We start from the raw sequence: 25143 nt of genomic DNA, 5'->3' as shown, positions 1-25143 counted from the left end.
TTAGAAAATTCTTTAAATACTATAGTTATAGACTACTAAACTATATAACTATATAAGGCGTATAGATATTAAACTTACTATAAGGTCTATAAAGTATAAAATAGTAAATAGTAACTATAAGTACTCTATCTAGATTATCCTTAATAAGGGGTATCTCTATATAAATAGCTATATTAATAGTATCTAGATCTATAAATACCTTATAGTTAGAAGGGGGTAAAAAGAGTAAAAGGTAAATATAAGGTAAACCCTATTTCTAGTACTTAATAGTATATATATAACCTAAGTATATACTAAAATAACTATTTTTTATATCTCTAAGTAACTCTTATACCTTTAAATAAAAGGTATAGTAAACTAGATTAGGCTAGTTTAAACCTATCTCTCTATTATAAAGCTTATAGTTAACTTTAGGCTAATAAAGACTTATAGTAAATATAATAAATAAGGTTAGATAGCTATAATAATAGATAATTACTATTAAATCCTAGTAATACTAACTTATAAAGTATAAACTACCTAGATATAATAAAGGTAGAATAATATAATACTTAATAGGGATATTAGAGCTATTATCTTATATAATAGTATCTATAATACTACTATATAGGTTAGTATAGAGAGTTAACTAGTTATAGTAGACCTAGGCTAAATAGGCCTAGTTATAAATAGCTTAGATATTAATTAGGAACTACTAAAATAACTAATAGTAAAGAAAAGGCTATAAAGTATATCTAGAATAGGTATATAAATAGTACTAAAAGTAAATCTACTACGTAAGTAAATCTTATATATAAGATCTATCTATATTATAAAGCTTTATACCTAGTTTCTACCTATAATTACTATATAGAAATATTAAAATATAGTATAATAGTATATAAGATAAATAAGCTATATTAATATAGTATAGCGTACCTAAGTTACAGGCTATAAGAATAATAGAGTAGACTATTTTAGTAGCTATAGTATTTAAAAAGATTAAGCTAACCTTATTACTAGTAGGTATATTTTTATAGTAGTAGTTTATACCTATTTCTATAGCTAAAGTAAGACTACTAGTTAGAATAATATAGGTATCTATACCTACTTACTAGAGCCTCTTATAAGCTATATTATAGATATTAATATATAGGTTATTAATTTTATAAAGTATAGCTATTAACTGCTATAAGATATATAATTATAAATAGGAATTACATTAGTAGTATATTATAGTAATATACTATAAATTATAGAAATATAGCTAGGTATACTAAAGTAATATTCTATTAAGCTCCTCTAATAGGCTACTTTAGTAGTAAAGAGCTCTATAGATCTAAAATACCTAGATACCTAAACTACTAGCTTTGTAATTAGTCTATATATAATTAAGTAATATAAATATAAATACTATATTATATATATAAAGCTCTTTATAGAAGTAATAGGCCTTAGGTATAGTAGAATATAGCAGCTAATAAAGGTAGAATAGTAGTAAAGTAAATTCTAGAAGCTATACTTAGCTATTAATATAGTAGAGCGTAAATTCTAGTTAGCTACTAAAAGAAGAAGGCTTATATTTAGTAAGCTAGTAAAAAGTACTATAATAGGTATAAGTAAACTATAAAGGACTAAGATTATAGTAGTCTTAGTTTAGTAAGTTAGGAAAAGAGGAAACTACTAGCTACTTAAGGGCAGTAAATATAGTTATAAGAAGGTCCTAGAGGAAATCTTTACTATAAATAAACTTTATAGAACTACTAGAATATAATAGAATAAGTTTATAAGTAAGAGTAAGCTAAGGGAATAGATTATAGGCTAATATAGGCTAAGGTAATACTATTTAGGCCTATTATAGAGGTAGTCCTTCTATAGTAGTAAGGAAAGAAGAGTATAACTAGTAGCTATACTCTATACGCAGGTTCTATATATATATTAATAATAGGTAAATACAGAATAAGAGAGTTTTACTTAGGTATACTTTATATATAGCTAATATAAAGCTTTAAGGTAATTAGTATAGAAAGCTGTAATTCCTTTATAAACTTTATAGCTATTATAGAAGATTATAGATAACTCCTAGCTAACTATAAGAAAGAAATTAGGCTGTATTATTATAGGAAAAAAACGCCTTAGGTAAACTATAATAAACCTATAAATCTTATTTATAGGTATTACTATCTAAGATTTAATTAAGAAAAGAAGAAAATACACTTAAAGTAGTAAAACTATTAGCTATAAGGTAGTATAGACAAGGAAAACACTGCTACGTAGGTAGTATAAATAGAAAATAATAACTTTATACAGTAATAGTAAGAGCTACAAAGGCCCTATAGGCGTAAAAATTAGTTAGATAAGTAGTAGTAAGTTTTACTATTGTTCTAACACGTTTTCTAGGCCTTGCAGGCCCCTAGGTAGTAAGTTAAATGTTGTCTGATTATATATTAGATAGCGAGTCTGTGCGGGTGTTAGGTGGATGGCATACATTGGGTATTTTACACGGAGATGATAGCGTACATGGTAGCTGGGATATATTTGCGGATACACCTGGTCGAAGTATGATTTTTCTCATGGACTGCTTCATACAGTGCAGTCTACTCAATACCAAACACACACATTTCGGGCGTGAATTTCTTCCTTACTCCTTCCATAGCATTCTGATTGTATTCCTTAGCATTACTCTCGTCTCGTTTTTGGCCCACAAGGTGGACGATAAGGAGCACATGAGCCACGACGCTTTGGCCAAAGAAAAGACCCACAAGCGCAGTGACAATTTACAAAGGAGCTCGTGTTTTGTTGTTATGTGTCCACATTGATCATGTCATGTCATGCCACACGCAAGACTATTGCACTTTAGCAAAGACAACTACAAGTACACATTCTACCATCTCAAAGGGCACTTGAGTACAGTGTTAGAAACTTCAGTTACACTAGAGTGTTTCCAAGTACGATGTTATACTGTCATGAAGTTGGTAATTGCAGAAGTAATGTTCTGCCATCCGGCTATGCGAAGACGTGAGCTACTCTATACAATCAGCTTAGTCGTCGTGGATATATAAGAAGCTGGTAGATGTGTGGGTTTACACTTGATGTTCAACAATCTCATCACATTACTATATTGTGTGCAGGATCGGCTAGGTGTGTGCACTTGTTTTTTGTACTCATTGCTTACATATGGACTATGGGGCGTCGCAGTGTGTGAGGATATGTAATTGGGTAAGTCAGGGGACGGGGAGATCATCAGAGAAGATTGGATAGGAAAAGAAGAAAGCAGTGTCTAGCCATGATGCAACCCCCATGGAGAGAGTGTAATGGAGATTAAAACGATCTATCTTATAGCGCTTACTTTGAATAAAAAAAACAGTGTGTGGGGAAAAGATGCCGCTCAGCATCGCGATGAATGGATCCAACGCCTTAACTAATGCATTCTGCTGTGATCCCAGAATGCCAAATTAGAGTGATGTGAAAGTGGAGAGTTCGACTAGGCGGGTGTCGAAACAGCACCGTCACCCAACACCCTCGCGACCAGGATGTATACCATCATAGCCCCAAAGACAAGCTTCCACTTGTTCTTGCTCAGCCAGCCCTGTCCCGCATCCCGCGCTATCTGTGCATCCTGAACCACTGTCGCGCTGGCTCCTGGTCGCCGCCTCAAGCCCGCAACATCGAGCGAGCAGGGCGGTTGTGTTGCAGATTGAACTGCTCGCGGTAGTCCCGTCATGGGGTCAATGCGCTTCTCCTTCATCCACGTGGCATTCTCCTCGTCGATTTCCGGCCACTCGAGTTTGAACTTGGCGCCGCCATCGCCAGCCTTGATCCCTCCAATACCACGAGAATTGCTCGAAGGCGCTGCTGTGGATTTCGACCCGCCACCAGTGCTATTCCACCACCGTGTCCGCTCCGCAAACAGTTTCCTCTCAGCCTCGCTCGCCCGCACACTACCCGTTGTCATCTCCTCGCTCGTCATGAAACTCAGCAGCCCTGTTAGGATGGTGCTGACCTCCCACGCGGGGTTGAAGCTCTTGGGGTGGAAGTCGCTGATGCTGAGGCATAGTCGCGTGCTAGGCTGGAAGCGGCCGCTTGGGGAGTGCATACGGATGGCGGGCGGGGCGAAGGGGTAGTCGGGCGGGAACATGAGGGTGCCCCAGTACTGGCCGCCGTCGTAGGGGGTGTCCGGGGGCCCAGTGATGATGTAGTGCCATTCAAGGATGTTCTTCTCCGAGGGATGCGCGATAATGTAGGGTGGCGGGGACTTTGCGATGGCGGCGTACTCCTTTGTGAGGCGTTTTGTTGCTGCGGGGGTGGCCATGTTGAGCGGTTGAGCAGCGGGTGCAGTGGAGTGGAAGTGGAAGTGTATGGTAGATGCTGACGTTGAGCGCAAAGGCGAAATGGGTATAAGTAAGTGGCAGGAGATAAAGGAATCAGACGAATGTGAAAGGAAACAACGTGACTGCTGCACTGATAAGTGAAAGAGAGGGTCCCACGGCAGGCGCAGAAGAAAAGAGGAGATGTAGAGGCAGTGAGAGTGGAGCGCACCGATAACCCTCCCGAATACACCGACACGGTTGGGCTTAGTCAGATATGACGATGCAACTTTCGCTCGGAGCTCGGGGGTTGAGTTGATCAAGGTTTCCAGCGCCAGACCCCAGCCCGACGACTCCAACCGCCTCAATGGCCTCGCCGATAGAAGACGATGTGAGGGGAGACGCTCCTCCAGAGTGAAAGGCTGCTAATGGGGTGCGCAGGTCTTCGAAAGGCTGAAGAACAAGACGGACCCCGCCGAGCAAAAACGGCAGCAGGATGAGCTCAACGCGCGCTTGTCGGCGCAGCAGCACAAGTCGCAGGAGCGGCTGGTCGAGTTGGTACGCACTCTGAAAAATACGCAATTGGCTTCGCGAGGGCTATTACTAATGCGTATATAGATTGACGACAACACCGGCCTCCCAGTCACAATATCGTCGGTCCGCGTTCTCCATGCGAACCGCACGAGACGCGGTTTCCTCGAGCGGGTAGTCAACCCATTGCTGAGCGCCCAACGCGATGAGCCCTACACACTGGAGGCGGCCTTGAAGGAAGTTGGACACGCTACAGACAAGCTGAATCGTTTTGGTAGGATGGCATGCGACGATGAACTCGTATAGAACACGATTAACACCGGGCAGGCATCTTCAAGTCCCCCATATCAGTCTTCCTGGACCGCCCGGACTCCACAAATGCCTCTTCCTCCCCCACCGACATCGATGTCTACATTTCTGCACACGAGCGCGGCAACTACACCATCAAGACGGGAACAGAGGCTGGTGCCTCCGAGGCAGACGCCTACGTCCATGCTGAGCTGCGCAATGTGCTTGGTGGCGCAGAAACCATCAACGCACACGGATCGCTAGGAACGCGAACACGATCCGCCTATTCCCTTGCCTTCGACACGCCAATACTGAGCAACCCGGATCTCAAGTTCCAGGTCAACGGATTCGCAAGTTCGACGCTGAAGAGCTGGGCAAGTCACGAGGAGGTGCTGAAGGGCGGAAACTCAAAGCTGCTGTGGAGATCGAAGAATGGCCACCAACACGAACTCGGCTACTCAGGCATCTGGCGACAAGTGACCAGCCTGGCGGAGAAAGCATCTCCCTCTGTCCGTGCAGATGCTGGCGATTCCTTCAAATCAAGCCTCACGCACACATGGATCAACGACAAGCGCGATTACCCCCTTCTCCCCAGCAGCGGCTACCTCATGAAGTCTGTTTCCGAGCTTGCTGGTTTCGGGCCCCTCCAAGGCGACGTAGCGTTCTTCAAGTCAGAAGCCGAGTCGCAAATTGCTCTCCCTTTTGGAAACACCGGCATCACTCTGACTGCTGGCCTGCGCGGAGGTCTTCTCTACCCCCTAACTTCCTCTGACAACACCTCCCCCCAAGCATCCCGCATTAACGACCGCTTCCAACTCGGCGGCCCCAACAGCGTGCGCGGTTTCCGCCTCGGAGGTATTGGTCCCCACGACGGCCCTGACGCTATCGGTGGCGATGTATACGCAGCAGGAGGCGCCAGCCTTCTCCTCCCACTGCCCCGCGTCGGCAAAGAAACCCCCCTGCGCCTGCAAGCCTTCATCAACGGCGGCCGTTCACTCGCACTCCGGGGCCAGAGCAAAAATGGCGATCTCGGCGATGTAGGCGCCAGCATGAAGAAGACGCTTCAGAGCCTCACGGATGAGCTGCCCAGTGCGGCTGCGGGGCTCGGACTCGTGTATGCGCACCCTGTTGCGAGGTTTGAGATCAACTTCTCGCTGCCGCTTGTCACGAGGAAGGAAGAGGCTGCTAGGAAGGGGTTGAGCTTTGGCGTGGGCATTGAGTTCTTGTAGGTGTGGCGTGGTTGTGTAATAGTATTTTAGACGCATAGCAAGCAAGCAAGCGAGAGGATTCACTTTTCTCCTTGTTGCTGTTCATTCTACATATGTTGTCACTTCTTACTCTTCGTTGTTCATCTTTTCGTTTTTTTCATGGTTGAGCATCTTCGAGTGCAACCATTGTACTCAGTAGTGTTTGTCACGAAACACGAGGGTTTCATGTTGAGAACAAGCAAGTAGGAATGATAACGAGGCTGAGGGTGTTGTTCTTTGATTTCCTTGTTCCGAAATAGTCTGTGCAGGGCTGGCCTTCACTCGTCGGCATTTCATGATGTCCAGGTTGGTCCAAGTCTGCGTCGAACAAGTGGAGGTCAAACTCAGTCAATACAACGTTGATGGAAAACTTGCACATGAGGTTTTCAACCGTCAGATGATGGAAACAGCAATCGCAATTGGAGGTGATGATCAATCTCATGGCAAGCAGCTCGTCGCCACCAGCAAGCACAAGTTCTTCAGTGGTATATCTAGAGGGTTTCTGCACTTACAAGATGTTTACAGCCCATCTGATTCCAATCCTCGGTTCCAAGTTACAATCGTCACATAGCAACCACAATGGCACAGACAGTAAACGTTCAGTACGTCAACGACTTCGCGGCCCTTCCGTCAACAGCTCCTCCTGATCACGCCCATGTCGTCGACATCGCCACGTTCAGGCCCTCTGATGGCAACGTCAAATCCAACGTCAAGCTCCAGGATGCCGTCGTCACCATGCTCTACCAAATCTCCCCCGATACTCTCAGCAAGTTCTTGAATTCTGGCACTAGATCTTTCAGGCTAGTTAATCAGAGCGCTCATAACATTGCGGAGAAACTGGTCATCATCAAGAAAGGCAACGAAGTTCTGGCAAGTGAATCAGTACACCAAAACTCGAAACCAAATGGCTTACAAGTAAATTTCTAGGTCGGACAGTATACTGATCATACCGGACCTCCGCTCAGGGTATTTGAGTTCGACAATCTCGCTCGTATGAGAGTCGATCAGAGCGGTAAGTGGACAATCACTTATGGATCATACGGCGAGTACGTACGACGTGACTGGGACCAATTGTGGAATGGACAGTTTGTGGATGTGGGCATGTCGATGAGGACCATGGTTGCCAGCAATGATCGGGACAAGGCACACTTCGCATTCTCCGTCGCCGATTATATCCTCGCCAACTCTCTGTGGGATGCCTCGTCCTTTAACTGGACCATCACAGGTGTCTGATTGATATGTCGGTGGTGCGCCTGGAGGATTAGGTGTAGGTGGGTTTGTAGCATTATCTGGGTGACTTCGTAGATGCGTTTACATGGAGGGTTTCATATCACAAGGTAGAGGGTGGGAGTAGATGTCTCACATAACCACGGTCTTTACCGTCGAATCACATCAACTATGAGTAGATCTCATTGCATACGTCACCTTTAGATTGTGCTTCAGTGTTTGCACTATCCTCCTACTGGTTTATATGCTGTGATGGTTTGTAAACGTGTTTGCGGGTTTCATCATCTTTCCATCGCACCTGCCTCCAACTCTCACCTCTTCCGTCACCAAAACCGATACCGCAGCACTAGCGTGGGATTTACTACTACATAAGCCAGCAAACGACGTCCGAGTTTCTTCACGTTCTTTTCGCTCTACTCCGACGCTCATCCTTCACGTTCACTTCAACACTGTCAAGCCTCATCACTCATCGAGGGCCTGTGCGCCCACTGTTGTATGTATATATATCAACCTCTTTGTCTGTTCACGTTTGCTTCCATCTCAGTGTCGTCTCCTCACCGACACGCTACTGTTCTCGCTTGCTAGCCATCCGATCAATCTCACAATGACCATGCAGCTCGAACCAATACCTATGGAGATCGATTGTGTTGAACCCCCTTCTCCTGGGAGTGATGAAAGCCAAATCTCGTTTACCAACGACTATGAGAGCCTACCATCGAGTGGTCCACCCAAGCATGCCCATATCATCGACCTCGCCGGCTACGACGAGTGCGCCGAACTGGGAGGTACGATCAGTCTCCAAGATGCTATTGTCACAACGCTCTTCAATGTCTCACCAGAGACACTGTGTTCTTTCCTCAGCCCGACGGTTCACACTTTCAAAGCCATCTTCAAAGGCAACAAACAGCTGGTCATCTGGCGAAAGGGTCTCGAGGTCTTTGTAAGTGACCATTCTTCAACTCAGAATAACTCACTAATATGTATCCGCAGATTGGCTTGTTCGAGCATCACCAGTCTCTCAAAGTATATGGCTTCGAACACATCGCAGGCCTACTGATCGGATATGACGGCTCCTGGCACCTGAAGGTCACGGCCGGCGACGCCTACTCGAACCCCAAGTGGCCGGATGTATGGGCAGGCAAGTTCGAGAGCTATGGAGGCATTTCGAAGATGGTTGTCGAGCTTGACGAGGTGGGTATGGAGAGGCGTGCTTCGGTCATGGGAGAGTCGATACTCAGGGGCCGGTATTGGGGCTGCAAGAAGGATATCAAATCGACTTGATGCGGATAATGAACAGAGCAGGCACGAAGTCGAATATGTGCGATGGAAATCTGCGATCTTTTGATATCGTTGGGAAATTTAGTTGGGAAATTTGGTTGTAAAGACGGCGGAAGGCAGTTTTGATGCATGATTAGATCAGAGGAGTCGCTCTGTAAAGTCTTTGCGAAACCAGTTCTTGTGTATCTGGAACATGAATCTACACAATCATCACAACAGCCCAATCACAGCGAGATTTTCGTTTCTGGTCTGGAGCAAGCACAAGAACAGCTCATACACAGAAAAAAATATGATTGATCGACTTGATTAGTGTGTGTTTACGCCAACAAGCCCCCTCTCCTCAAAACGCCCAATCTCGTCCAGACCCACACCAAGGGAGAAAGAAACAAACGAAATACCGTCAGTCAGTCAATCAGTCACAAAGAACATTACCAAACCCAAGACTTATAATTCCCGCTCTTCCTTCCCTTTTTTCCAGTCATCCTCTCACTCTCACTGTCTGTCTGTCTTCCCACGCACACGCGCTAAACTCTTGAAGAAAAAAAAAATAAAAGTGTTTTGTCAAGAACCCATTCCATTTCCATTTCCATGTCCATCCCAATCCCATCTGTTCATTCATGAATTCATGCCACCTCCCCTTGCCCTGCCCACACACAGACACACAGACACATAAAAACACACACGCACACACACAGCAACTCATAATCAAAGCCCAAGCCCAAGCCAGAAACCACCCCACCCACCCACAATTCATCGCACCATCACACCATCTACCTCGTCTTCTTAATCTCCGTCGCCCACCCCTCAATCGCCTCCCCCTTACTCCCGACCTCAATCCCCAAATCCACACCCTCCATCCCCTTCGTATCCCTCAAAAACGCATGCCCCGCCATCCCCCCCGCATTCGCGCGATCGACCGGCAAAAGCTGCAACATGGGGCCCAAAAAGTCAGCGACCTGCTTCGCCTCATCAGCCGCAAAGTGGTATTTCTCATGCAGAACATCCGCAAGCGCCCAATGGCGTAACCGGTGAATATTGCGCAGTTCGCCCTTGCGATTGAAAATCTCCTGGCTCCATTTTCCCGAGAGGCAGAGGGATTTGGGGAAGATGCCGAGGAGCTCGATGATCTGGGCGATGTGGTCGTCGTCTTTGCCGTATTTTGTGCCGGATTGGGGGTCGAAGAGGTAGTCGCCTGTTATTAGCTCAAAGGTCTGTTTTCAGATATGTAAGTATAAGTGGTATTTTTTAGGGGGTTTAAGGTTGTGCGCACCATTGCGGCCATGCTCCAGACGTCGGTACTGGCGCCCCATTTGCTGCCGAGGATGACTTCTGGCGACCGGTACTGCCTCGTCTGGATGTCGTTGGTGAAGTGGTGCCCGACCCAGCACGCGTTTCCGAGATCGGCGATTTTGACGGAAATGGTTTCGAAGCCTAGTTCGGCCTGCTGCTCGCCTTCTGTCTTGGACGAGCCGCTGGACTTGTCGAGGCTGATGCCGGAGACTTCTTTGGTGAGGAGGTCGCTGGACGTCGTTAGAGATAGTTTACTATACTTGATCATCCGACCTACGCTGTCTTCTCGCGCTGTTTCTGCACGTCTTCTTCGTTGGCGTGCTTGATGCCGAGTCGTTCTGCCATGGAGAGATTTGCTCCCAACGACGAAGTGCCTAGAGTGTTACGCGTTACAAAATTGCCTGGGGAAGAAGGGCTCGCGGGGGAGTCTTACCTGTGCCCTCGTTGACGACCTTGTTCAGGCTCTGGGTGCCGGGGAAGTTTGCGAGCTCGGCGTGGTTGAAGCTCGCGTTCAGCGGACTGGGCAACGGCTGGCTGCCTGTGATGAGGGTGCGCCGTCGCCGCCTGCCGTTCCGGTCGGCGCTGTCGGCGGCGTCCTTTTTCTTGGGGGCGTCGTTGACGCACGTCTTGACAATCTGCTCGACGTCGCCAATCTCGATGAGGACGTTCTCGGGCTTCAGGTCGGTGTGGATGATGCCGCACTCGCGGTGCAGGTAGTCGAGGCCCAGCAGGACCTGCTTGGTGATCTGCTTGACCAGCGGCATGGGGATGCCGCGGTGGTTCCAGCGCTTGATCAGGCCCAGCAGGTTCTCGCCCAGCACCTCGAAGACCATGCACACGTGGACGCCGTTGGGGCCCTTGTGGTTGAACGAGTCGAGCAGGCTGACGACGTGCTTGCGGCCGGGGTGGTCCATCTTGGCGTCGACGACCTTCTTCAGCAGCTTGATCTCGTCGAGGGCCGTCTCGGTGTAGTGGGCGGCGGAGCGCACGACCTTGAGGGCGACGTGCTTGCCGGCCGTGTTGTCGCGCGACAGCCAGACGGTGGAGAAGTGGCCCCAGCCCAGCTTGCGCACAATCGTGTACTTGCCGTCCTTGTACTCCTCGCCGACCTGGACGGGGTGGTAGCCGCCCTTGCAGTAGTCCTCCGAGTCCTCCTCGTCGGCCGTGTTGTCGGCCTCGTCGGCGGACGAGCCCGAGTCGTCGGGCGAGTGGCTCATGGTGCCGGCGTAGGCCTTGTGCTGGCTGGCGGGCGACGCGGCCTTTTGCACGCTGCGGGGGGGAGGGGGTTAGCATGGGCGGGTGGGGTGCGTTGGGCGGGCGGGCGGGCGACTTACTTGTACTGGAACGCCGCGCCGCTCGCGTCCTGCTGCTGCTGCTGCTGCTGCTCGGTAGTAATAATAGGCTTCAGGTCCTGGCCCTTCCGCCGCTTCTTGCCGCCGCTCCCGTTCGCGGCCGACGCGACCTGCTTCGCCTTGTTGATGGCCGCCTTCTTGATGTCGGCGCCATTCATGCTGGGCTTCCCCGCCGCGCGCTGGCTGGCCTGCGGTGAGAGGGTCAGACGCTCCACACTCGACGGGCCGCGCTCATCGGCCGCTCGCTGGCGGGCAGAGGGGTCGGGGGCTGCGATTTCTTCAATTGCTGCTGCTTAGCGCTCCCCTCGCTGGGCCCGTCACGTCGCTGATTGGCGCACTGCGGGGTCCTGGGCCTGGCACGGCTGCGTCGAGGCGGCTGTCGAGGGCGGCGCGGCGATGCTGCTGTGCGGAGAGGCTGCTGTGCGGATGGCGATGGGGATGAGGATGCGGGTTGCTGGGCTCCTGGGTCCCGGTGGGCAATGCGAAATGGGACGGGGACTGGGACTGGGACTGGGACATGGGGCTTCGGCGAAGGCGGTAAGAAGCTGCCATGACATCAACGCCCACCACCCACGCACACACGCACACAACAGGGACCACGGCACTCCATCACAGCACTCGCACCACCCTTCTGCCAGGGCAAGCGCCCGAAATACCGCCTTGCTCTGCGCCCACTCACGCCCACCGCCAATCCGCTGCAGAGTCTGCGCACGCTGCCCGTCCGCCCACTGGTCTTGCAGTGTCCTGACATCGCGGCCAATCTCGATGCCCAACACGCCTAGTGAGCAACCATAGCGCATAGTCGGGGAGCAGAACATTCACAACCCTGTCCCATTACCCGTCGTCGTAGTAGGTACATAATACACACATGATATCCAAACCCAGACACCCGTCGCTATGCAAATAAACACCCTCCATCCACCCCGCTACCTCGCTGACACTGCCGCCATCCACTTCTGTTCGTCCTGCTTGTCAAAGTGCAGCAGCATCCCCAGCACCGGGATGAGCTGCTGCTGGTACTTCTTCTCCTTCTTCTCCAAAAACTGCAGCAGCACGTTCTTCAAATACACGTAGTCGATATCGCCTGTAGACGCCGCCGACGCACCCGCTTTGGGCGGAGGCGAGGCGAGGCGAGAGCGTGAGGACTCCATCGAGGACCGGGACGTCTGCGCGTTGGAGTCGTGCAGACGCGGCTTGAGAGAGCGAAGCTCCTCTGTCATTGTCTGCATTGTATCAGTGTCTGAACTTCTCACTGTACCAACACCTCTCACCTTGCTCGACTTTTGCAGCTTCTCCAGACGACTCTGTGTCTCGTCAAACGCACGTCTCAAGTCGCCCTTTTCCTTTTCCAGATCTCGCGCTTGCTTCTCGCTCTCGTCCAGAGCATCCCTCAGCTGGCCCATGGCAAGCCTGACTTCGTTCGCCTCCTCAGTCGCTTGCGCAGCTCGCTTTTCCAGCTCGTCCTTTTGTTTGCGAAGCTCTTGGTCTGCAGAGGCAACATCGTCCTTGTCTTCCACCGCCCTTGTCATCGCACGCTCAGCATCGCGAACCTTCTGCTTCAGCTCTTCCAGCTCTCTTGCCCGGCGACGACTAAATGTGCTAGCTTGTTCTTCGGCGCGTTCGCGCTCTTCGATTGCGAGGTCGAGACGTTCTTGCATGTCTCTCACCCGCCCATCGGCCCTGCCTTGTGCATCCGCCAACAGTCTCCTCATCGTGTCTGCTTCACGGCCGCGTTCGCTGAGCAGTCGATGCGCATCGGCAAGCTCTTCCTCCAAACTCTCGCTCTTTGCCCGGATCTCTTTCACCTGCGTGCCCATCTCTTGTGTCTGATCCTGCATGCTGTTCATGAGGTCCTGCGCACTTGCATACTGTGCTGACTTGAGCTGGATCTCTTCGCGCAAGCTTCCAGCGTCACGCTTGAGTTTTGTAACTTCTTCTTCTAGGTCGCGACCTGTGCTTCGAGCCGCCTTCAGCTCTTCAGTAGCCTTTGCCAGATCCTTTGTCAGTTTGTCGCGGGTCTCGATGACATCCTTCCTATCCGTCTCAGAATTCTGGAGATCTCTCTGAATCTTCTTGTTCGTTTCTTCGAGCGCCAGCCTCTGTGTTGTCTCCTGCTTGATCTTGTCGTTGAGCGCCTTGATGTTGCTCTCCTTGTCAGAAAGCTGGGAGCGGTACTCAGTAATTTCAGACTTGAGATCCCTTTCGCGGCCTTCGAGTCGTCGTAGCTCTGTACTCTTCGTGGCGAGATCATCTTTGGTAGTGCGCAACTCCGCGACCTCTTTCCGCAGAGAGCTCAACTCGGGCTGTGCCTTTTGTAGTATCTCTCTCATGTCTGTGAGGTCTTTGAATCGCGTCGCGGCAAGTTGTTCGGCAACGGAAAGATCGGTCTGCAGCGAGCCCGCCTTGGTTTTTAGGCCTTCGATTTCGGCCGTCAATGCCTTCTTGTCTTTCTCCGAAGAGTCATGAGTAGCTTTGCCGGTTTTCAGCTCGGCAACCTCCTTTTCAAGTTTAGAAAGACTCTCTTGGAGGGTCGCCTTTGCCGCCTGCAACTCCTTCACTTTGTCCTTTGCCTCTGTATGCTCTACACCGAAGTCAAGAAGATCTTGCCGTAGTGTCTCAATCTCTTCCTGCATATCCTCTTGATCCTTCATCTTTTTGTTGAGCATGTCGATAGAAGACGCTTTCCTCGTAACCTCGCTCTCGAGCGTTTCGATTGCCGCGATCTTAGTCTCCAATTCAGATTTGAGCTGGGCGACAGTCTCTTGGGCTTCCTCCAACTGAGATATCGAAAATTCCGCATCATGGGGACTGAGGAGCCCATTGGACTCCCCGGCTTCACTCGGTGTCGCTTCAGGAGTCGCAGTAGCGCCTGCATCGGGTCCCTTTCCACCCTTCTTATTCTTCTTCCTGTTCTTCTTCTTGGACGATGAAGTGTCGTTGTTTTGCGCTGGCGTAGCCTGAGGTTGCGGAGACGGTTCAGGTTTGCTTGTCGTGTTCTTCTTAGCCGCCGTCTCAATGTCCTTCTTTGCCTGCTCTAGATCCGCCAGAGCTTTGTCGCGGTTCGACATGGTATCTTTGAGTTGGGTGCGCAGGGTACTCATAAGGCCGTCCAGCGTCTCATTTCGCTTTTCAGCCTTCGCGTGAGTTTCGCGCAGTTGCGACAGATCGGCTTCAAGCGTCTCTACTTGGCTACGCAGTGTGTCCACCTGATCATTTTGCCCCACAGCTTTCGAGTCTGCGTTATGCAACTCGTCCAATTCCTGCCTGATCGAGTCGAGGTTCGTCTTCAATTGGTTGATGATCTCCTCGTCTACCTTGTGGTCTTCCTCATGCTTGGACAGATCCTGCTCCGAACTTTCCACTCTGGACTTCAGATCCACAATGATGCTGTCCAGCTCGGTCTGGCGTTCATCAGCATCTCTCTGCAAGCGCTGGTGGGTGTCCCTGAAGGTGTTCAGGTCGTTTGTGGTCGTTTCGAGATTCTTCATAAACGACTCGGCCGATTCTTGCGCCACGGAGAGCTCGTTCTTTAGAGACTTGTTCTCCTCCTCGAGCTTGACAGCTTTTTCTTCACTTTCCTGGAGTCGTGACTGTAGGCGTGGGAGCTCGCTGTCGTATGAAAAGAAGTCCTCCGTGTCGTCGGTAGTCTCAGTATGCTTGGTTGCTCTTGACGGCGAGGACGGCGCTTCGGATTCAGCCTGTGTGGTTGAATCGTCCTTTGCTGCCTCTGCGTTGGTCACAGCCTTGGCCTTCAGCGTCTCTGCCTCTTCTGCAGCATCTTTTGCACGCTTCTCGGCGTCCTCGAGCTTTTTGTTGAGCCCGTCACGCTCCTTCGAAATGCGCTTGAGCTCCTCCATGAGCATGTCACTCTTCACGTTCAATTGGCCGAGGTATTCGACAAAGGCTGCGGAGTCGTTGATGGAGGTCAAGGGGGTGTATTCGCGTAGAGAGCCTTCGAAGGCTTCGATTGCGCCGATGCGAGCGTGTGCGATGCGATACGAGCGAAGCAGCTCTGCGGGCAGTGTCAGTGGTGTGCACGTGCATGTCCAGTCGTCTCACCCACCAGAGTACTTGGGCTCGAGCTTGTCCAGCTTGCGCAGCCGTGTCTGCACCTCGGGCGGGAGTTCGGGCGCCGTGTCTGGCTTCTCGTCGGCTTCGGCGGGCTGCGCATCGTCTTTCTTGTCAAGGCCAGGCTCGGCTGCGGGGTCGAGCGGTTGCGCCTTCTCTTTGGGTCGCGGGGTCCCGGCTCTGCTCAGCTGCTCCTCTTCTTCCCTAGTGACAAACTCGGGGTCGAATTCGGAGGGGTCGGGCCCCTTCCCCGTGGGCGCTGCCTTGCTGCTGTCTCCATCCTTTGATCTCGCCGCCCGCGTCGAAGGAGACAGGTTCCGCGAGCTCGATCGCTTGGGCGTCGAGTTGGAGCGCGAGGGCGTCGACGGCGTCGTGGTTTTCTGCTTTGCCTGTTCTTCCGCGATGCGCGCGTCGATGGCGCCTTTGATGCGCTGCGGGCGCGGTTGTCAGCTTCGCACGGCGACTGGTCTTGCAGAAGACGGTACCTGAAGGCCCTGGAACATGTTTGCGGAAGACTATGCGACTAGGGGGTAGGAATGGGAGCAAGCACGGCGATCAAGGTCGCATGGTCACCAATGTACACCTGTAACCATGAGAGAGGCACGCTACGCTGCGGCGATCTGGGGACGACCGGCCTTAACGTTATGGGACGACAGGGATCATCGTTCGCCAACCACTAGGGCGCTTTGCCTTTTCTCACCACCACAAAGTTTTCCCTCGCCCACCACCAAGACACTGCAAAATGGCGAACGTCGAGATTGCACTACCGCTGCCCGTCCTGCCCGAGGGCTGGGCCGGCGAGAAGGACTTCAAGGCTGCCAGCCCCCTCAGCCAGTCCACCGACCGCAACATTGAGCCCGTGGGCCCGCACTTCCTGGCGTATGCCCGCCGAGTACGTCACCCGATATGCTGGCTGCACAATGCCATGCTGATTGTGACTTGCAGACACGCCACAAGCGCACCTTCTCCGAGGATGACCGCATCCAGGCTCAAATGAACGTCAAAAAGGTCGAGGAGGAGGACCCAGATGATGTTGACGAGCCAGAGACCCCGCTCTTGCTGCAGAGCCAGGCCAAGGACTGGAAAGTGAGCATGGCAGCAATCACCCCAGCGCGCACACATACTCACGTTCTCCCAGTCGCAAGACCACTACGCCGTGCTCGGCATAACCCGCCTGCGATACCGTGCCACCGAGGACCAGATCAAGCGCGCCCACCGCAAGAAGGTGCTCAAGCACCACCCCGACAAGAAGGCTGCTGTGGGCGGTTCCGAGGACGACCAGTTCTTCAAGTGCATCCAGAAGGCGACAGAAGTGCTCTCCGACCCTGTCAAGAGGAGGCAGTTCGACTCCGTCGACGAGAACGCCGAGGTCGAGCCACCGTCGAAGAAACAGACCCAGAAGGGCAACTTCTTCAAGCTTTGGAGCAAGGTGTTCGAGGCCGAGGGCCGTTTCTCCAACAACCAGCCAGTCCCCAAGCTCGGCAACGACAAGAGTTCCAAGGAGGATGTCGAGCACTTTTACAACTTCTGGTACAACTTTGACAGCTGGCGCACCTTCGAGTACCTTGATGAGGACGTTCCGGATGACAACGAGAACCGCGACCAGAAGCGTCACGTGGAGCGCAAGAACCAGGCTACTCGTCGCAAGAAGAAGACCGAGGACACTGCTCGCCTGAGGCATCTCGTCGACGACGCTCTGGCTCTCGACGAGCGTATCAAGAAGTTCCGCCAAGCGGAGAGCGCACAGAAGAACAAGAAGCGTTTCGAGAAAGAGGCTGCTGAGAAAGCGGCCAAAGAAGAGGCGGCCAAGAAGAAGGAGGAGGAGGCCAAGGCTGCCGCAGAGAAAGAGGCTGCCGACAAGGCTGCAAAGGCCGACAACAAGAAGACAAAGGAGGCCGCTAAGAACGCTGCGAAGAAGAACAAGCGAGTTGTCCGTGGTGCGGCCAAAGACGCCAACTACTTCCATGCTTCTGGAGACGCTCCTGCGGCTCAGGTTGAGAACGCCTTGAACGACGTCGATCTCGTCATCACGAAGATTGACAACGAGGAGCTGGCCACGCTGACCAGCAAGCTCAACAACGAGAAGGACGCCAGCAAGATCAAACAGATCTTCCAGGATGAGGTCCAGCGTCTCGTTGGTGCTGGCAAGCTGAGTGCGGGTGAGACAAAGTCTCTGGCTTAGAAAAGTCGACCATTTGGCGTTGGCATCTTCTCTAGACTTTTAGATTTTGCGATTCTCATGGTGATAATGACATTATGCTTGCTCTTTATGAGATCGCGCAAGCCCAACTTATCTGACTGCAACACGACCAAACCCGTCGCTGCTCATCCCAAGCTGATCAGAGATGCCCATTTTCACGTGTCGTCGTTTCGCGATCTAATCACAGGTGACGTTTGCACTAAAATGTTACAGGTCGGGCAGGGTCTGAAATCGTCACCAAGGCGCGACTTCCCGAACAGCCAAGCTCGACGATTCTGATTGAGGCAGTGCACTCGCCTCGCCTTCACTTGTCATGCAATCTCCACTTCCCATCTACACTTACATTCACATTAACATCCACGTAAGAATCGTACGGTTCCCCTGACTCTCATTGCGCTCGCGTGCCCCGCCATTTCTATTCCCCGCGCCAAGATCGTTCCTTCAGCACGCGACGGCACTCGACCCTCAGCGCCGGCAAGTTAGCCGTAGACGGGCCTCTCTGACGTGTTAAATCGCCGACGATTGCTTTCACTGGCAATCTCCGTGTTTTCGCTCACTCACTAAATTCACAATGAGCACTTCACCAAAGTCAAGAGGACTGCGCTATGCGCCTCCACCAACCCGCAAGACTGGGTCCGCGATGAACCCACTACTGGTCCCGAACAGCGGGCAAAACGAGCCACGGCGATCTTCTATCCAGTTTTTAGCACACAGAAATGCGTCGCTTCCTCGGGGAAGTCCAAAGCCTCGCGAGCGACGACGTTTATCATCACCTCCACCTCCTCCGTAAGTCTAGCTCCATATACACGTGCATTCGCAGCGGCCCTGGATAGTTCTGTGTCTTCTATTTCACCTTTTCTTGTGTTGCGCTGCTATCCTTCCTGAAGTACATGGCAAGCGACCCATATTGGTCGCGCCGTGCAGGTCGCGAGAAGCTCCCAGAGCGAGCGATACGTCTGACCGCCTCACCGAGGATCACATTCAATTGGAGCTAAGGTCAGAGACTAAACCTCGATTATAGTGCTTTCCAACCTCGTGTATCCTTCGATACATTCGACAAGCCCGCAGACTTCATCGAGGAGAGTTCGTTCACGCTGATAACGAAACACAAAGATTACGAGTACACCAAGCGGTCGAGAACGTTTTTGTGCGGGTTCGACGAGAACGAATACTCTTCCTATGCGCTCCAATGGCTCATCAACGAGCTCGTCGATGATGGCGACGAGATTGTGTGCCTCAGAGTGGTTGAGAAAGAAGACGCTATCGCTGGAGATCGTAGCGTAGAGACAGGGCGCTATCGCACAGAAGCTGAGACGATGATGAGGGACATACAAAACCGAAATCTCGACAACAAGGCCATCAACGTGATTCTGGAGTTCTCGATTGGGAAAGTGAATAAAATTATCGACGATATGGTAGGCTTTGTGGACATGGAAAAACAAATGGTGGTAGCTGACACCTAGCAGATCAATCTATACGAGCCGGCGATTTTGGTAGTTGGTACAAGAGGCAAGAGCTTAGGCGGATTCCAGGGCCTACTCCCTGGTAGCGTCTCGAAGTATTGTCTGCAGCACTCACCTGTGCCCGTCATCGTTGTGCGTCCATCATCAAAGCGCGACAAGGCGAGGCACAAGCGAGCCAACGACCCAGATCGACAAAGTTACAGTCACATGCTTGCCAAAAGCGAGAGTCTTATCGAGATTGATAGTCCTCGCAATAACATCATTACGGGTGAGGAGGCGGAGGTTGCAGCAGCCCCAACGGTGGTTGGATTCAAACAGGCTGTTGTCGATCGTAGTCCACTGGCACAAGTCTCCCACGCAGAGTATAGCGACGATGAGAGAGAGACGGGTGCCAACACTGCTGGCTATGACCTACGGAGCCCGGCGGTGCTGATGAAGAGCCCTGAGCTGCAAAATCTCGACAGTCCTGATCTTAGCGAAGATTCTAGCAGCAGCGACGATGAGGGACAGGGCAGCATACCTACGGATACTGCAGCTTCAAGGCCAGGCGGATTACCACAAATGAGTGGATTCAGCTTCGATACTGCAGAGACATCTGCCACCGAGGGGACTGGGTCCAGAAAACAATCGGGAACATTTCTCAACTATGGATAGGCAGTCGAAGCGTCAGCAGGGCAGAGGGAGTATGGGTGCACTTGGGCGGGTTGATACGGGCGTTTTCTGCAGGACATCATATCATAGCCTGGAGTTTCATGCTTGAGTAACACGCTGTTTGAACAAGTGACGGACAACGAATATCCTTGTTCATTTCACTATGCGGAACGCCAATAGTGTGGTACATCCAATACAAATTTGGAGCACGGATTAAAGATCGGGTCAATCTAGTTTGAAGAACAAACGTGAAATGTCGAGTGTCAGATTCGTGGTATATTCTCGTGTAAACTTGCCCAATCAATGTGACGACCCCGGATGACGTTACACGACGACGCGTACCTGGACATCTCTCACGGCGCCATTTACACAACACGATACATTACACCTTGATGCGCCACACAATCTCACTTTACCGCTGTCTCCATGGACGTGCACGCATCGCCCATAACTTGAACAAAGCGGTTTAAAGATATTCACCCTATTGTTTTCAAAGCGTCGTCGATGCTATGATTCCGTCGCTCAAGGACGACTGCGATGAGTGCGTTCCGGATTACATGGCTCACCGAGAGCCGATGTCCATGGCCATATCAGCACTTCCGTTTATACTGACGTTCTTGGTCGTCGCGTTTGTGGTATCAACCCGGCTGTTCCCAATCCTATCCGGCCACGCGGAGCGCAAGGCGCACCATGACAACGCGCATCTACCAGGTGTCGTCTCGCGCGAGAGACCTTCCATATTCAAGAGTCTGCGGCCCAATGCACGATCACTCGCTAGCGTGATCTTCTCGACAAATATCGCCCTCTCCACAGTCCTGGCTGAACTCATCCTCTGCGAGATATCGAACACCGTCAATCGTGCAACACGAACTCTCGCCCTCAAGATCACACTGCCGTTGCTCCTCTTCCTTCTCATTATCGCCACACCTGCGCTTGAGATACACTCGGTTGTGTCGGGAACTGGACTTGATGTTGGCGGAGCACGAAGGGGACAGCGGAGGTTAGCCTGGGTTCTGGAACTCTGTGGGCTGGCAGCATGGTTGGCGGGATTTTGGTATATTGGGAGGGGGATCCTGGGATCATATTTGCATCAGAACTTGGATGTGCATCGGCACACGTTCAGCGAGGGTTGCTTGGAGAGAATTGGTGTGATTGGGATTAGCCTCATGGCTTCGCTTGCTGGGTTTGCGGCTATCTCGTCTTTGTGGCAGACGTTTGGGGTGAAGTACCGGCAGGTGTCGGAATCAGACATTTCTCGAAAGCAGGCTGGCCTGTATGCGACAAACGACATGCTTCTGGCCAAGGAGAGCCGACTTCGCGCAGTCGAACGAAAGCTCTCCGACAACCCACAAGAAGGCTTCATGACCCGTGTGGTCGGTACCATCAGAGGGAACCCGGACGTCCAAGAGCGAAACACACTTCAGTTGGAGATACAGGGCCTCGAGGCTATGCGCCATACACTTCAGAACTCTCTCACCGTCCTCCATAGTCGTCGACAAGGCCAGCTTCGCTCGAACACTGCATACGGCCGCTTTCTCAACATGTGCTCGTTCGTCTTCGCACTCTACTGCGCGTACCGTATCGCAGCCACCACACTTACAACTCTCCGCCGCTTCTCTTCGCCAAATACCAGTTTCTCCAACAGTGACCCGATCAATAACTTCCTTGCTCTCTTCGCAAAGCACTGGGATCCCACTATCGATCGCGTAGCCTGGAGCCGAACAATCTCCTTCCTGCTCTCAGGCGTCATGCTGCTTCTTTCCTTCAACAGCGTGCTACAGACCTTCTACCTTTTCGCGCGCGCGTTTCCATCTATTCTCAACTACACCAAGTCCAACTTCGCACTACTCATCTCGCAGATAGCGGCGACGTATGTTATCAGCTCGGCCCTGCTGCTGAGGAGTAACTTGCCCGTCGAGATGAAGGGGAAGATTGGCGATGCATTGGGCGCTCCACTGGAGCCAGGGTTCACCGAGAGGTGGTTCGAGGGGTGGTTCTTGCTGGCTAGTGCAGCCACAGGCGTGGGGCTTTGGGCCGGGAGAAGGTTCAAGAGCAGTGGGTGGGAAGATGACGAGGACGTGGGCGAGGGGGATGTGGAGATGGGTAAGATGAGTTAGGACAATGCTTGTCAAAGCTCGATGGACGGAAGAATTGTCGCATGAATGTATGCATTATGAACATCGAACACTGATCATCTCGTCTGAGATGCACACTTCCATTGAGACAAGACGCGTCGCCCAAAACCTTCACTCGCATTGTGGTATTGGAGAGGTGCGCCGGAGATGTACCTCCGCGCAGTTCACTCAATCTCCATCAATAAGCACGCATGTCACCAAACACGGCCCAATCCTCGACAAAAACCTGACGTTATCCATTTACCCGATTACAGGCGCGATTCAGGCGCGTCAAGCTGACCGGCCGTGACGTCAGACGGAAGTGGGGCAGCAACTCACTGAAAAGCGACGTGGGGCAGAGCAGCACCGCATCTTCACACACACACACGCTCTACGAACCTCTCACCAAGCCCAAACACTTTCAAGTGCGTCTCCCCGCCACCACCAACTCCAAGCCAGTCCCAACAGCCAAAGCTAACCTCCCACCAGCCCCTACACACACACATCGTACGCCCTTCCCCCTCCCATCCCGTCCCTCCTTACCCCCCTCCTCACACTCCACCAGATGTCTGCCCCCAACCAAGGCCGCGAGTCCCCCGAGCCCGAGCGCCAGTCGGAAGCGCAGTCGGGCGCGACGTCGACGGACACGAACGACCAGGGCGGCGCGCCCAAGCAGGGCAACGCCCAGGAGAACAGCGATGACACCAAGAACTCGCTGCCTAGCAACCCTGAGCATGTCCTTGCGAAGCACTCGGAGGAGACGACTAGCAAGACGGTGAAATAGAGGAAGGGTAACGAAAGAATGGCTTGGGGCTTGGGCCTCGGGTGGCATGGAATACAATGAGATGAAATGAAATGAAATGAATTCAATTGAAATGAACTGAAATGAATTGAGTCGAACTGCGTTCAATTGATGGCTTGTGATGTTGATGTTTGTCTTGGGTGCGTGATTGACCCGATGAGTTGTTCACGGAACGGGTCCTTGATTGTCGCTTTGGTGAATACTATGTTTGCCTGACTGACTACCCTCAACTTGACTGATGTACCACGACTCGTTCGATTCATACTTGCATGTCACGGATCGAATACTTGCGTTTGTTCTCCGCTCCGGATAGCAAACACCGTGAACACTCAAACCCCATCTTTTGAGCATACGGTCATATACCAGCTAGTTTCTGAACTTAGTAGAATCATGCTGTCTAAGCAATTTTGCCCAATTTTTTTTTTTTTCAAAAAACATTTTTGCTCAAACTCAGCATTCTTTCATCAGAAAAAAAACAGCTGGTGGGGCGCTTGGTCTAGGGGTATGATTTTCGCTTCGCATTAACCAAAATGTCTGTGAAAGGTCGTGGGTTCAATTCCCACAGCGTCCAGATCTCTTTTTGCTCGACCTTTTGCCGCCATTCTACAGCCTTTTTGTCCACCGTCCCGTCTTTCTCTGTCCGGATTCGGTTAGACGTCTCCTCACGTGACGGGGTCTACACAATATGCGGGTGCAATTCCCACAATGTCCACTTTTTGCTTGCGCAGTTTTTTTTTCACTCTTTTGTCACATGCGATAGATAGTATGGGTACTGCGTCAGTCAAGCGGAAAAAGGAGCACGGAGCTGTTGTCGGAATCATGGAATCTATTGTTTGCATTACATTATACATTATCGTTACCACTGCATACCCAGCAGCACTGTTGATGCAAACATCGCGACATACTGCCACCCAGGCATGGCAAATCCCCGACCGCCACCCGATGTCATTTGCGCCATCTGCGCTGGGACATCCGTTGTTGACCGCGCACCCAACGCTGTGCTAGTCTTCGTACTTGATGCTTTGCTCGCAACTGACGACGAGGACGCCTTTCCAACCGTGATACTATCGTAACTGCCCGTCGTATCGCTGTAGGTGTAACTGGCGCCTGGGTTGTAGTTTTCGACCTCAATCTTCTCGAGATACATTGTGAACGGGCCTTGGGTGTAGTCTGTCGCGCCGCCCGCCCACTCGATCGTGCCTTCGCTGTTGCTTGAGTCGCCGCCTGCCCAGCTGCCGATGCGGATATCCATGGGTGTTTGGGGGTAGTTCCGCCCGCTGACGGCGTCGGCGTAGTTCAGGGTGCGAGTTGCGACGCCATCAATGTACCATGTCGTTGCGCTCTGCGTCCACTGAATGGTGTAGTTGTGGCTTGTTGTTTGTGTATCAGAAGTAGCGGACCAGGCGGCGCGATCGTATGTCGTCGTGTTCCCCTTGCCGAAGTAGTTTGTCTGCGCCTTGTCTGCGCTGCCGCCAATCCACTCCCAGTCCACCTCATCCAGGTCGTCGGATTGCAGGATCGCGGAGCTAACGATGCCGGTGCCCGAAGCCGCTTTCATAACAAAGGATACGCGGCCGAAGAAAATGTACCAGTTGGATCTTATGGTTGGGCTGTCGCCGGATTTGCTGACTGTAAACGCCGCGCCTTTGCTGCTGTAGGTGACGCTTCCAGATGTGACATTCCAGGCTAAGTCGTCGGCGCCGTCGGCGGTAAAGTCGTGTGTGTATGAGCTAACTGAGAGACCAATGTCGGCGGAACATGCTGAGAGCGTGTTAGTTGTGCAACCCAGAGTAATGTGTGCGATTTTGTGCGCACACATGGAAGGGGATAACATACTCTTTTCGGTGGGGTTACATGATGTTGTCGTTTGAGCGAGTGTGTGAGCACTGTAGAGGAGAGTGATACCGGGTATCCACTTTAGGAGCATGATGGCAAATATGGTATATTATGTTGTTGACCAATCAAGGGAAATTAGAGAGCGATGCGATGAAAAGAAATAATGATGACTGGGAAATGATACTTCAAAAACAATATGAGGCGATATTAAGAGGATATTATATGCACTTGTCATGAGGCGTCGTTGGACTTACGCAATGTCTTATGCGTCCTCTCCATGGCTGCTAGCGCTGAAAACAGGCTAGCGATTAAGAACATGTCTATCGCAACATGTCTGAAGATCTTTAGAGCCGACAAAAGGTCTGGGTTAAAGGCTTGACCAGGCGCGATATCAGGTACCGGAGTGATGTGAGTGGTCAGGATTGTCTGGAAAGCGCCAGTGTTCGTTGGATGTGGTGGGGTGGCGTTGTCGACCAGATTGCGCAGTGTTCAACAACCAACCTCCCGAGT

At 51.3% G+C, this 25143-nt stretch overlaps 9 protein-coding genes and 1 non-coding gene across 10 annotated transcripts; 7 read left to right on the top strand and 3 right to left on the bottom strand.

The window, feature by feature from the left end:
- Nucleotides 1-3114: 3114 nt before the first annotated feature.
- P153DRAFT_363394 (UBC-like protein) lies at nt 3115-4644 on the bottom strand. Its single transcript, XM_033667366.1, has one exon. It carries the CDS (start codon nt 4289-4291, stop codon nt 3464-3466), a length of 828 nt encoding a protein of 275 aa, XP_033527562.1. The 5' UTR covers nt 4292-4644; the 3' UTR covers nt 3115-3463.
- A 9-nt stretch (nt 4645-4653) lies between these two features.
- Nucleotides 4654-6778, top strand: P153DRAFT_307701 (mitochondrial outer membrane protein-like protein; the record flags this gene model as incomplete). Its single annotated transcript, XM_033664672.1, has 4 exons — nt 4654-4677; nt 4728-4844; nt 4905-5091; nt 5145-6778. 4 exons carry the CDS (start codon nt 4654-4656, stop codon nt 6332-6334), a joined length of 1518 nt encoding a protein of 505 aa, XP_033527561.1. The 3' UTR covers nt 6335-6778.
- Nucleotides 6633-7674, top strand: P153DRAFT_412782 (uncharacterized protein). The gene is made up of 2 exons (XM_033672120.1): nt 6633-7234; nt 7289-7674. The coding sequence occupies exons 1-2, from the start codon at nt 6932-6934 to the stop codon at nt 7583-7585; spliced, it is 600 nt and encodes a 199-aa protein (XP_033527560.1). The 5' UTR covers nt 6633-6931; the 3' UTR covers nt 7586-7674.
- Nucleotides 7675-8183: 509 nt separating this feature from the next.
- Nucleotides 8184-8860, top strand: P153DRAFT_331643 (uncharacterized protein; the record flags this gene model as incomplete). Its single annotated transcript, XM_033665473.1, has 2 exons — nt 8184-8519; nt 8570-8860. 2 exons carry the CDS (start codon nt 8184-8186, stop codon nt 8858-8860), a joined length of 627 nt encoding a protein of 208 aa, XP_033527559.1.
- Nucleotides 8861-9627: 767 nt separating this feature from the next.
- Nucleotides 9628-11657, bottom strand: P153DRAFT_372842 (kinase-like protein; the record flags this gene model as incomplete). The annotated part of the gene is made up of 5 exons (XM_033669425.1): nt 9628-10068; nt 10128-10377; nt 10425-10548; nt 10581-11416; nt 11482-11657. 5 exons carry the CDS (start codon nt 11655-11657, stop codon nt 9628-9630), a joined length of 1827 nt encoding a protein of 608 aa, XP_033527558.1.
- Nucleotides 11658-16309: 4652 nt separating this feature from the next.
- On the top strand, nt 16310-17878 carry P153DRAFT_331636 (zuotin; the record flags this gene model as incomplete). Its single annotated transcript, XM_033665472.1, has 3 exons — nt 16310-16459; nt 16513-16653; nt 16706-17878. The coding sequence occupies 3 exons, from the start codon at nt 16310-16312 to the stop codon at nt 17747-17749; spliced, it is 1335 nt and encodes a 444-aa protein (XP_033527557.1). The 3' UTR covers nt 17750-17878.
- Nucleotides 17879-18026: 148 nt separating this feature from the next.
- On the top strand, nt 18027-20132 carry P153DRAFT_363391 (adenine nucleotide alpha hydrolases-like protein). Its single transcript, XM_033667365.1, has 3 exons — nt 18027-18553; nt 18789-19182; nt 19234-20132. Exons 1-3 carry the CDS (start codon nt 18339-18341, stop codon nt 19882-19884), a joined length of 1260 nt encoding a protein of 419 aa, XP_033527556.1. The 5' UTR covers nt 18027-18338; the 3' UTR covers nt 19885-20132.
- Nucleotides 20133-20390: 258 nt separating this feature from the next.
- P153DRAFT_331629 (uncharacterized protein) lies at nt 20391-22779 on the top strand (the record flags this gene model as incomplete). The annotated part of the gene is made up of 2 exons (XM_033665471.1): nt 20391-21974; nt 22561-22779. The coding sequence occupies 2 exons, from the start codon at nt 20391-20393 to the stop codon at nt 22777-22779; spliced, it is 1803 nt and encodes a 600-aa protein (XP_033527555.1).
- Nucleotides 22780-23282: 503 nt separating this feature from the next.
- Nucleotides 23283-23368, top strand: P153DRAFT_t29. The gene has a single exon. It is a non-coding gene; the product is annotated as a tRNA-Ala (tRNA).
- A 285-nt stretch (nt 23369-23653) lies between these two features.
- On the bottom strand, nt 23654-24724 carry P153DRAFT_353577 (glycoside hydrolase family 16 protein; the record flags this gene model as incomplete). The annotated part of the gene is made up of 2 exons (XM_033666449.1): nt 23654-24558; nt 24634-24724. The coding sequence occupies 2 exons, from the start codon at nt 24722-24724 to the stop codon at nt 23654-23656; spliced, it is 996 nt and encodes a 331-aa protein (XP_033527554.1).
- Between the last annotated feature and the right edge of the window lie 419 nt (nt 24725-25143).

The sequence above is a fragment of the Dothidotthia symphoricarpi genome (assembly GCF_010015815.1).
Source record: "Dothidotthia symphoricarpi CBS 119687 unplaced genomic scaffold P153scaffold_3, whole genome shotgun sequence".
In the NCBI taxonomy this organism is placed as follows: domain Eukaryota; kingdom Fungi; phylum Ascomycota; class Dothideomycetes; order Pleosporales; family Dothidotthiaceae; genus Dothidotthia; species Dothidotthia symphoricarpi.
This window is presented reverse-complemented; position numbering and strand designations above follow the sequence as displayed.